At 37.4% G+C, this 12,435-nt stretch overlaps 2 protein-coding genes across 2 annotated transcripts; one reads left to right on the top strand and one right to left on the bottom strand.

Annotated features, from left to right (window-relative positions):
- The first annotated feature begins 1,301 nt into the window (after nt 1-1,301).
- Nucleotides 1,302-8,814, top strand: eif4ebp1 (eukaryotic translation initiation factor 4E binding protein 1). The gene is given in 4 exon segments (NM_199645.1): nt 1,302-1,458; nt 1,561-1,757; nt 4,275-4,469; nt 8,081-8,814. Coding segments are annotated over 3 exon segments (363 nt in total). The 5' UTR covers nt 1,302-1,458; nt 1,561-1,621; the 3' UTR covers nt 8,113-8,814.
- A 68-nt stretch (nt 8,815-8,882) lies between these two features.
- Nucleotides 8,883-11,053, bottom strand: ndr1 (nodal-related 1). The gene is given in 3 exon segments (NM_130966.2): nt 8,883-9,272; nt 9,354-10,099; nt 10,731-11,053. Coding segments are annotated over 3 exon segments (1,179 nt in total). The 5' UTR covers nt 11,011-11,053; the 3' UTR covers nt 8,883-9,119.
- Between the last annotated feature and the right edge of the window lie 1,382 nt (nt 11,054-12,435).

The raw sequence follows: 12,435 nt of genomic DNA, 5'->3' as shown, positions 1-12,435 counted from the left end.
TGTGGGAATCGTAGCCTCAGTTTCCTGTTCTTAGCTGACAGGAGTGGCACTTGGTGTTGTCTTCTGCTGCTGTAGCCCATCCGCTTCAAGGTTGGAGGTGTTGTTCGTTCAGAGATGGTCTTCTGCACACTTCATTTGTATTGAGCGCTTATTTCAGTTACTCTTGCATTTCTATCAGCTCAAGAGTCTGGCCATTCTCCTCTGACCTCTAGCATCAACAAGGCATTTGCACTTCTGCCGCTCACTGGATATTTTCTTATTTTCAGACCATCCTCTGTAAACCCTAGAGATGGCTGTGCGTGAAAATCCCAGTAGATCAGCAGTTTCTGAAATACTCAGACCAGCCTGGCACCAACAACTATTCCATGTTCAGAGTCACTTAAATCACCTTTCTTCTTCATTCTGATGCTCGGTTTGAACAGCAGATCACCTTGACCATCTCTACATGCCCAATTGCATTAAGTTGCTGCCTTGTGATTGGCTGATTATAGTTTTGCGTTAACAATCAGTTGGACAGGTGTACCTAATAAAGTGGCCGGTGAGTGTATAGTGCACTGAAGTCAAATGTAATTTTTGCATTATTCTGTAAACTACTGATGACATTTCTTCCAAATTCAAAATAAACATCTTGGCATTTAGAGCATTGTTTTATGGCAAAAAAGGTGCCATAATTTTAAACACCACAACACAAATTTGTATCTTCAGAAGAGTTAAGAAATCCGCATTTGTTTGTATAATCCTAATTACAAGTCATGACAAATTAAAGCATTTGTAATTTTAACCAACTTAGAAAAAAACTATAAATAATTTTTTTTTTTTTTAATTATCGGATCTTTACAGAATAAAACAAATAATAACATACATTTTATTCAAAGCTTTACCTAATGAGTCCAGTACACTGAGAGAAACTGAGAATTGTGGTATCTAAAATATGTTTACGTTTTTATCATTATAATTACATTTCATAAAAATTACATTTTTATATGTTTTAGTAGATGTAATTTGCCATTTTTTCATTAAATATCTATTATGCTTTAGGATGAAACATTAAACAATTTGGGAGATAAATAAAGGCAGACCAGTTTAAAAGAGAAAAAGAAAAAATACTGTAGATATTAATATGTGATTCATTATTAAATGATGAATCAGTGCAGCGGTAACAACTCGTGTAAACATCGGGAAAAAACTACATTTCCCATCTGTGTCTTGCAGTTCCGTTGCTCGCCGGAGGGGGCACCGGTGGCCGAGGTCTCCTTTTTAAATAGCTCTTTCCTGCTCGTGTTTTGTTGAGTGCGTGGTGTGTGTGCATGAGGAGTGAGAAAGAAAACGTGGTCGCGGAGAAGCCTAGCATTTTTAGCTAGTTTGCGAGTGTGAATGAGTGAATGAAGTGCCATACAGGCTCAAATATTTAGTATTATTTATTTTTGTATGTAGTCACGTTTGCCACAAACGGACAAGGTAAACAATTCTACAAAAGTAACTTGATACTGAACCGCTGACAACAGAATACATTTACCTGCTGAAAATTAGAGCTGAATTGTTTTGTTCTTCTGCTTCAAGGTGCAAAGACACTATTTGATCAAGGCAGCTGGCTGAGTTTGTGCTTGCAATAGTGTTGAAAATGTCCATGGGCAGTCAGAAGACCACCAGTCAGGCAATTCCAACCACCAGACGAGTCATACTCAACGATGCGGCCCATCTGCCTCATGATTACTCGACAACACCCGGGGGGACCCTTTTTAGCACGACTCCTGGAGGTAAATGTCACGGGCTTGCTGATGAATCGTTCGGGCGCATTCGCAGCTGTCGCAAGAGCGAGCATTGTTTTTGTTTTGACCGCGACATAGCGATGCATCCCAGAGCTCGTGCACCGCGAGCATTGTCTTTGTGCTTGACAGACTGCGGTGCGCGTGCTCATGACGCTTCAGCCTGCTCGTCTCGTATTGTTTGTGTTTTAACTGCTCGTCAACCGATAGTAAACGCTTGAACGTTATCAATAGGACCAGAACAGCATTGATTTATTGACATGACGGCAGACTATGACATTCTCGCAAAACTGGGCTTCTTACAATTGCAGAAATTACAATGCAAAATTATGAACGTAAACATGTATTGGTTAACATGGTATATTTAAAATGTGTATGTTTCCATTGGAGAGGTTAGGCTCTAAAATAATATATATGTTTTTGGCACTTACTGTTCCACGGGGGACCTTTACGTTCCACAAAAATACTCTAAATCATTTATTTGCATTAGGTTTAAAGACTGCTGACTGAAAGCTTCTCTTAAGAACTTAAAATGTTTATTTTGCGTCGCCACTGTTTTGAAATGTTTAAGGGTGTGAAAGGGGCAGTTTAGCATTTTAAAAATGTAAACTATTGAATTATGACATTGAAATTTAGATTAAACCATCCATAATGGCCTTGATCGACCTTCAAGTAAATTTTTGGAAATTCTGGCATAGTGATTCAGTATTATTTATGCCAATTTGTACTGTATATTCTCCACTATTTAGATGAAATGTTATGTATGCAGACGTCAACGTGCATATGTATTGTGTACACATACATGTATGTGTGTTTATACACATGTATATGCATATATGAACACAGGGTATCCGCGGAGTCTTAAAAAGTTTTAAAAAGTCTTAAAGGTCAAAAACAAAGCTTAAAAACTCCTTAATTCACTGAAATATTGAGTTTTATGTCTTAAATCATTTTAAACAAGTCTTCATTTTTCTCTGTTCAGGTAAAGCTACCCAGTCAGGCTGACAACCATCCAATTGCCAACAATCAAATCAGGGAAAGACAGCTAAAACAATTACAGTTCCTCATAATAATAACAGAGCAATTTATCCCTTTATGTTATCTTCCATTCATACACAAACTATTAACAGAAGCAAGGGCGAGTAGACATAATATTTATCAATAGGCATGAAACTTAAGGTTTTATAACTGAAATGCATTAGGTTAAATAGAAGTTATACTCAATCAATTTGGACCAAAAGCCAACAAATAAATATTTTTGATTATGTAATTCCCTTCACAATAAATATACTTTTAACAATGTTGAACTTGTCATTAAAAAGAAAAAAAAGAAATGTTGTGTTGAAAATAGTCTATACAACTAAAGTTTTCTTGTTTAGACGCATTAAAGTATGTCGCTAAGAAATAATTACATTTATTTTTTTGTGGCAAGCAAAAATAAAATCCATTGGGCCAATGGGGCCAATAGAATTAATCATTAGTGTTTAGCCCTGTATAAATCTAAAATTTCATTCATAATTGTCTTAAAAGGCTCTTAAAAGACTTGTTGAAACCCTGTAACAACATGTATGATTCCTAGGCATAAACTTGAGTGAAACATAATTTATATTTATTTTGTGTAAGCTTCCGATCATGTTTTATTTTAAAATTTAGCAAAAGTATTAATGTAGAGCATTATTTGCATAAAATTCTAAAAAGTGGCATGTTTTATTTACCAGAGTAGCTTGTGGATTTTCTTAGATGCAAGAGATAACTAATAGTCAACAAGAGGACGTGACGCTTCTCGAGGCATGTGACTGTTGGTTTCTCAATAGTCACTGCCACTTCTGCTTTTCTAGCACACGAGGACGGCCGTTCTTATTATTGTCAACAGTGTTTCAGTTACTATTTGTCCCGATGGTCATTTAAACCATGATGATGTAACACTGCGTAGATCACAGGAAACATTAGATGCACAATATAGGCATTAGGGAATGTTTGACTTTTTATTGGTTCTCATGTTTAGTGCTTGTTTTTATTAGTGTGCATGCTTCTCTGCATACACTTATGAGTTCTATCTGCAGGCTGCTTTTGGCATTGAAATGCACTCGATAGCTTTACCTCATAGAGTGAAATTAGTTCAAGGATGTTTGTGTGTGTGTGAAGGTTCACTGGAGGTTCAACGGGGCTGATAGGAGCCGAGCTGATAATGTGTTCTTGTTCTCACTATTTCAGTCTGTTGCCTTGTTTTTTTTTCTTTCTTAACACTGTTCTGATAAGGAAATGAAAAATGTATATGAAAGAATAGTTTGTCAAACATTGACACTTTAAAAGTCTCCACGCTTAATGATGCAATGCAGCGCTGTAATGGTGAAAAGCGCACCGTCATATGGACATGTTTAGACATGTTGGGATCAAACTCGTAACACTTAACATGGCACAGCCCGAACACACCTGGCTGTTTTCACAGGCTTGTCAGTCAGCTTAGCATTTGTACCCTGATATAGGACCATTGTTTCCTCTTTATAGGCACCCGGATCATCTATGACCGAAAGTTCCTGCTGGACTGTCGCAGCTCTCCATTGGCCCGCACACCGCCCTGCTGCCTGCCTGACATTCCTGGGGTGACCAGTCCTCCTTCAGTCACCGTAAATAATGAAAAGGCCTACCCTAAACCCACTGTCAATAATAACAGCATCAGCCCCCCGGTGGACAAGAGCACAGGTAAATGTCCATTATCACATGTGCTAAAACTAAATCTGTTTTTTCATCTTGTATTAAATGTGCACCAAGCAATATCTGAAAAACAATTTGACCACACTGAGTCATTAAACAGACTTGCAACCAGTCAGCATTAATGGGTATGTCTAGAAACTAATGGAGATGGTTATGGGTGTGTTTTTTATTTATTTATTTATTTTTGGTCTGTTATTTTTGCAAAATTCATTGCTTTTTTGCAAAATTCATTGCTTGCCAAAGTTTGCTTGTTGCACCTTAAATTAACGTTTAGTGATCTCATCACAAGTTGTCAGCCCAGATGCATAACCATTTCCAACTAGTATTAACATGTACAAATGTTGAATGTCTTGTGACCATCTGTGTTCAGATTTCATTGAGATCATTTCATTTTTTTAGCATGTTCTACATCACAAGATTGCTCCGTTTAGTATATAAATGTTACTGAATGAAGGAACCCACGTTAGGCAGCTTATTACTATTATTAGGCCTGGGAAAATAAATTGATGCATTGGGAAAGAAGACTTTTTTTTATCAGTTGGAATCTGAGCTTATTTTTTTACCACCCAGATGTTCATATATGTCGTCTGCCAGTCTTCACACAAACCACTTGAACGTTAATTGAACATTAAAAAAGTTAATCATTAAAATGAAAATGTATTAGCACATTTGAGCACTTGCAGTACATGACACATGCTCTTCACACTCACAAAGGGTGTACTCACACTAGGCTATCTGAACTGTGCCCAGGTACCTTTGACCCCCATTTTGACCCCAGTTTCATTTAACAAGTGTGAGTACACTTAATCGAGACCAGGCACAGTTCAGTTGGCTGGACTGGTAGGAAGAAGGGGTTTGCCAGAGTGCGGTTCGGTTGGGCTTTGGCTTGGTACGCTTGTTGTGTGAGTGCAAAATGCACCCTCAGCACAAAACTGAAGATGCAACATCACTTTTAAGGAACTGTTTAATATACTTTTTAATAATCATTCATTTTTAATGGTTCAAGACAACTGTGCCTAGTGTGAGTACACCCTAATGCTGCTTTCACACCAGACGCAGATGGAGCGTCAAGTGTGAGAGATTTACATGTTAAGTCAATACATGGACGTGAATAGAAAGTGCTCTAGTAAGGCAGCAGAAATGACACGGCCCGAGTTGAGCGTTTAACGTATGTATTTCATGAATCGCTTGAGTTGTAAAATCTGAACTTTAGTAAACATTCGCGCTGCTTTAAATAATCATAAGCTTGCTCTTGTAGGTGCATGAATATGACGTAGTGCCAGTTGTTTGTGTCCCGAGAGGAAATCCTCTTGCCAACACCGGACAGCAGTTCATCAAACTGGGCTCAGTTCAGTCTGAAGCGACGCTGAAAGCTTTCAAAATCCAAATATAGTTTCTAGAGGAGTTGATGAACTCACAGAGCTGGGTGCAACTCTGAAAGGGTCTAGTGAACTCAGACGCTACACCAAAAGAATCTACCCTGTTTTTTAGCCTTCCTAAAACACATGAAGCACAGCTACTATCTCGATAAAATCCATGTTAACCATTTAGCAATGAAACTAGTCACTGTGCGTGTGGACAGAAGCCCCTGCCCATGAAGCGAATCTGCATATATTGTGTAGCGAATTTGACGCGCAAATAATGCTAGTAATCTCAAAATATTCACGCATGTGAATACTCAATGTTTGTGTATGTTGCTTCTGGTGTGAGCACAGCATAAGGGTGGATGATTAAAAAAAAATAGCCTGGTGTGCCATCTGCTGTTAAAAAGCTAAGCTCAGAATCGATCTCAGAGAGAATCTCAATGCATTTAAAAAATTAATCGTTCCAGCCCTATGGATCGTTGTGATCAGCTTTTTGAATGCATACAGTCTACATGTTCTAGTTCAGTGGTAACAATAGCATTAAATCTCACTTATGAAACAAAAAGTTTTTTTTTTTTTTAATGGGGATGGAACGTTTTATATACTTCCCATAAAACGAGTAGTCTAGTCTCTAGACTCTTGTGAGGAACAACATAAATATTAGAGGGATTAGTTTTGTGGATGCTAACTACGAATTCAGTCTAAATTATTTGTTTTGGTTTATCTTGGTTGCACATGTAAGAATCAATGTAAAATTATATTTGAATACCTTGCTTTGCACTTTCTTAATAGTTCAGTAAAGATTCTAACTTGGGTCAGTAGGCAGAGAGTAAGTGGTTTTTTGTGTAGTTGTTTGAACTCATTTCTCCACATCAGTCTTTATACAATAAATGCATCTGCTTGAATGCAGTTTCTGCCAACTTCAGAAGTGCTCAAAGGTGGTCAAACCCCATTTACACCTGCGTGTATCATGATCCACTTATGATTGGATTGAAGAAAATGCATCTTAATACCCAGGTGTAAATTGAGCCTAAATGTTGTGGTTTTTGAATCATTAGACTAAAGTTTGGAAAAGATGTTTCTATTGGTGTTTTAGTCGAGTATCATACAGTACATCAGGCTTTTATGACTTGATTACTATGGGGTATGAAGCTTAACTCAGAAGCCCAAACAGAGCAAAAATACTGAATTTTATGTAGTTGTGAATGTTTATGGCTAAAATGTAACATGAGATAAAATTCAGATTTATTATGATTTATTGTGAGATGATATTCAAGTGATATTATTTGTTTGCCATGCAGTTCAATACAGTTATGACTGAGGTGAGTGTGTGTGTGTGTGTGTGTTTGTGTGTGTGTGTGTGTGTGTGTGTGTGTGTGTGTGTGTGTGTGTGTGTGTGTGTGTATATAAAGATAGATGTAAACTTTTCTCAAATACCTCATGTATTATGCATGTTTGGTACAAATTTTTTAAATTATGTAATTTGCAGATAGTTACTAAAGTCCAGTAAATGTTCATCTTTAAATATTACTCTTTAAGTTAATCTTGCTTATGACTTTAGACAAATTAGACAAGTAAATTATAATTACACAAATTACAGCAAAGAATGAGTCACTTGACAATTATTTAAAAAATCTTTTGTGTGGTTAATAAATCAGTTGACAAAAGACAGATTATATCATTTGTAAGTCATGAACAATGGGTTTGGCAGCTCAGTTTTGATCATGTTGATCATTTAAAGGCTTTAGACATTAGGCATAGGCCAGTTTAAGACTCTGACTTGTATGATAACCTTGGAAACAAATATCACGATTTCACGGTTTTGTGATTACTGCTGTAAAATATATTCTTTTTAAATGTCTGGGTAAAAAACAAAAACTTTTTTTTTCCTCTTTGAACACAAAATATTTTATTTAGAGAAGCATTTATAATATTTTGGAGCAGTAAATATGTCGGGCTAAATTATTCAAATTAATCAGGACTTCTGCTGTCTATTTGTTTCAAAAATGGCCACTTTGGATATTTTTTCTGCTGGAGATATTGTTGTCATAAAAAATTAAATTAAAAAATCTTTGGAACAGTGTAAACAGAATTTTGCCGGTTTTGAAACCTTGACTTTTCCATACTGATGTATAACTTAAACTTTTATCGTCCCATACCTATTAGACATTTTCTGTTAATCATTAAAGGGTTAATATACTCAACAAATATATATTTTGTTCTGTGATTTTAAAGGGGAGGATGCCCAGTTTGAAATGGACATCTAACTACAGTAGAGGAACTGCTACACGAAGGAGACGACGACTGTAATGAATATTACTGTGATGATAAAGATGATTACTGTTCCCAGAGAGGATAAATGCACAGAAGACTTCTCCTTCCATGTCATCTGTCTTGTTTTTTTTTCTTGTTTTTTTTTTTTTGTCATTCATTTACTGTTCAAATGATATTTTCCTTTCCTGTACTGATGCTGTCGCTCAAGACGCGCACAAAGCCATTTCTTTTGATTCTCGACATCAGCTAACACTGTTGTGCCTGAAAGAGCCACTATTTCAGATAGTGCATCCTGAGCACATCGATGCAGCTCTACTTCTGCCTAAGACATGGGGGACGTTTTCACAGGCCGCCATGCCACACTTTGTTTGATACAGATTTGTTTGTGTAGTTTTTCAGAATGGTCAGTAGAGGGAGCAACAGTTCTTTTCTTAGTGGTTTTCTCATGCAGAATCATGTGGGGGAAATCCAACTCCTGAAGATTTAACATGCCATGACACTGAATTTGACCACTTTCCATTAGGTGTTGATACTTTTTGTAATGGTAAAATCTAATCTTTTGTTTATCCTGAATACTCGATTCACCTAAAGTGTCATTCAACAGAATGTAAAATGCCTTTTTTTGGCTGTGAAGTTCTCTAAACTGCCCTGTTATTCCTGAAGAGACATTTAAGCATTAAAAAAACATCAGAGAATTGACAAGTGTCTTCCTTATTCATTCACTCCCTCGTGTTTTCAAAGCAAAAACAGACAACACACAAGATTAAACATTATGAAAACATTTTATTACATTTGGTAATTTACATACTCTACTATTTACAGATAAGGCAAACACGCAAAGCTTTCAATAATAGCATCAAGTTATCCAGGTGCCTCAGTGCAGGAAACCATAATAATTTCAAGTGGGAATAATTGACAGCAGTTTTTCTTAAATACATATTTTTGGGGTCAAGGAGCATATCCAAAGTGCTAGAGTTGAGTTCCTTTGGGGTTTGAAGAATCAGTGGCAGCCGCATTCTGCAACAACCATGCCTTCATGGTGTCTCATGACCATCTTGCCATTCTCATAGTAGAGCATGGAGAGTGGAGCCAGACGGGTGGGTACGCAGGACAAGCATGGGACGCGATCTGGGTGGTGCAGCTTCAAAAGACTCTGCAAATGGGAAAACAACAAACATTAGAGTCAGTCTGGCAGGAGGAAAACGGAATCATCAAAGATCTGAGAGATTCTTACCTGCATGTATGCATGGTTTGTTGGAGTGAAGGTTTCATCTACTGGTGTGGGACAACTGCCTTCACACCGATAAGCGTTGTAACGCTTTGGATAAACAATCCAGTCGCTCCAACCAATCTGATCAAAGTCCACCCACATATCCACCTTCTTGCAGAGAGGTTTCTTCTCTCCACCTTCATGGGAAACACCAGGAATCATCCCTGCTGCTGCATCGCGCACCCTATCATCAGTTCTGTGGTTCCTTCTGTGGCGCCGAGGCACAGGTTCACTTCCACCACCAGCCCGATCCAGAGCTACATACTTGGAGTGCTCGGCAGTCCGGATGAGAGTGGACGTCTTTGCCCGGTTCTGCTTGGAGTAAACCACCATCATCACTCGGTTCGCTGTAGGATGATGAACGCTCTTGTGTCCCTCAGCCATTGGCGGCATCTGTGTGGGTTCCTCAAACGGCACACGCTCACTCTGGTGCAACCAGTACTTGAGGAGCGCAGTGATGTTGAAGATCCTCCAAGAGGAGCGGAAGGTTGAGTTAATCGGGTTGGCGTTCAAGGTTCCCAGGTGGACCCGGACTTCTTCGCAGGGGCTTCTCTCACACTCCGGTGTAGATGCGTGATAAATATCCACCTCCAACTCAGACCTGAGATGCGGAAGCCGAATGCGAAGTTCAGCTCGCTGGACGTCATCGCTTGCTGATATGGAGGACATGTCAAATGTCACTGCGAATTTGTCACCAACCTGATGACAACCTGAATAAAAAATATTTAAGAAAAAAGTGTTTAGGGCAGACAGGTAAACAGTCTAGAAAAGATAAGTGATGTGTGGTGCTTAATTATCTTTAAAGGATGTCTTCACACATGGCCACGTTCGGGACAAGCAATTAATAAAGTAGAACATTCTTATTGTCTAAATGTGTATTGATGCCCAGGCCACTTTAAAACAGACGTCTTAAAGGTAATACACACACACTAATAAGCATAATACATGACTTGGCTAATAGACCAGAACCAGCTAAACTACAAATAATGCTCACTAAGGGTCTTGTATCAACCCGAAAGAGATTTGTTTTTTAGATAATGACTGGCGGCAAGGTTTGTTTATTGGCTTATAACACGGTTACCAGTAGGCTAATCTAGCTAAACAAATCAAGGCTACAGCGTCTAGGCCTATTGGTTTGAACTTAAATTATTTGCTTGAATGTAGATACATTTACTTGTGAAGTACACGCGATCTACGTTAATTAATTCATAAAGCCTACTTCACGATGAGGTAAACTGAAGTTGTTTACATTTAGCCTACTATGAGGAGAAAAACAATATATTCAATCTATGTAAATAAAAAAATATGAAAATTATTAATAAAAAAATCAATTGTACTTACTTTTAGCGACGAGGCTCAAGACGGAGTCAGACTCGTAAAGAGTTGGATTCTCATGGCTGAAGTGTTTTTCGTCTCCAGTCAGAAGTGTCCGGTAGAGGTGCATCATATACAGCGGATATCTGGTCAGATGTCGGCCGTGACCTGCCCGACCTCCGCCGTTTCTGCCAGCTGCTCGCATTTTATTCCTGAGGGTCTCTTGAAATCCAGCAAGGTTTCCCGTGCAGCTCACCAGGCCGACCGCGAGGGCCAAAACTACGCTCAGGAGCCCGCAGGAAAACATGTCAAATCAAGGTAATAATCCACACGCAGTTATTGAAATAAAGTCTCTGAGCTCTTTCTCTTACACCGTCCTCTGGAAAGTGAATGTCATGAGTGCTGGCCGGTCATCTAAGTTCACTTATAGAAACTTGCAGTCTTTTGATGGTCAGTGAGGTCGTTTTGGGTCTTTGAAGTGGCCCCTGTGATCCATAAAGGCATACATGTTGGTGGGCCGTCGTGTATCGAAACCAGCGTTCTTTTGTGCGTCAGGAGGTGTGAAAACACTAATTCTTCTCCTCGAGCGCTGTGTATTGGAGTTTCTTTTGTAAGTGTACCTAAACAATAATATTAGTGGACTACATTTGTTCATCAATGTCACTTTGATTAAACGGAGAAAAACACCCCTGAATGCTGGGTTATTTCTTAGTTTGAATGAAAATAGAGGAAGTCAGTGCGTTTCTGGCTGTTCATCATATCTGGAGAATGCAAACGAGTTATAAGTATGGCATTGGAAATATCCAGGTTTGTAACAGAATATTTGTTTCGCCTCATTGTTTGCTTGATTTTACTGATTATAGCATAAAAATTCTCAAATATGTTTGGTAGACTCCAGGAATAAAATCTTTGGGGAAAATGAAGAGAACGCATGGCAGTTTAAAGTTTTTTCTATTTATGGTTAGGCACTATGTTTGAGTAAAATGCTATCAATGACATTTCTTTCAAAATAAAAACAAAAAAATTTGCATATTAAGACGTTTTGTTGCATATAATTGTGTGTGTGTATATATCACACAATACCAATCTTTTTTCAGATTTATTTGAGGACAAATATTTTGTTGATTAAACACTGATCTTTCTGTATGCAAGTTCTTATATTTTATCTACCAGTTCATTGCAATGATATATAGGCTAGTTTATTCAATTATACTTGTGTTTTCAGACAAGCTTTTATTTATATTCATCATTGGCCATTCTTAACAAATTCCTGACAAATGCAAAATGAAAAGCATTACATGCAGACTAAAAATATTTCATTTGAACCTATAACATATTTTAGAAATGGTTCGCATGATAGAATCATCAATATTATTTCTTAAAATGAACCGATTTTCTTTCTTTTTGTGGACTGGAGAAATTAAGTTGTAACCTAATAAGAATTAGAGAAACATTTCAGTACTAAATAGAGTGCAGAACTAAGTCTAGTTGTTTAACAGTGAGTCATTTTTATTTTTATTAAAATATGAATGTTTTGTTGCATCTGTGTCATTAGTATTAGTCTTTGTCAATATTCCAGTATAATAATCTTCATTTCATAACTGTTCAATCAGTATCAAAGTTGTCATAAAACATTCATTCTTGTCTTAGGACAAGTTTTGAAAAACTTTTTTGATCAAATATATATATATATATATATATATATATATATATATATATATATATATATATA

Source organism: Danio rerio, chromosome 21 (assembly GCF_052040795.2).
Source record: "Danio rerio strain M-AB ecotype USA chromosome 21, GRCz13ab, whole genome shotgun sequence".
Classification (NCBI taxonomy): Eukaryota; Metazoa; Chordata; class Actinopteri; order Cypriniformes; family Danionidae; genus Danio; species Danio rerio.
Note: the sequence above shows the minus strand (reverse complement) of the source record. Positions and strands in the feature narration are given on the sequence as shown.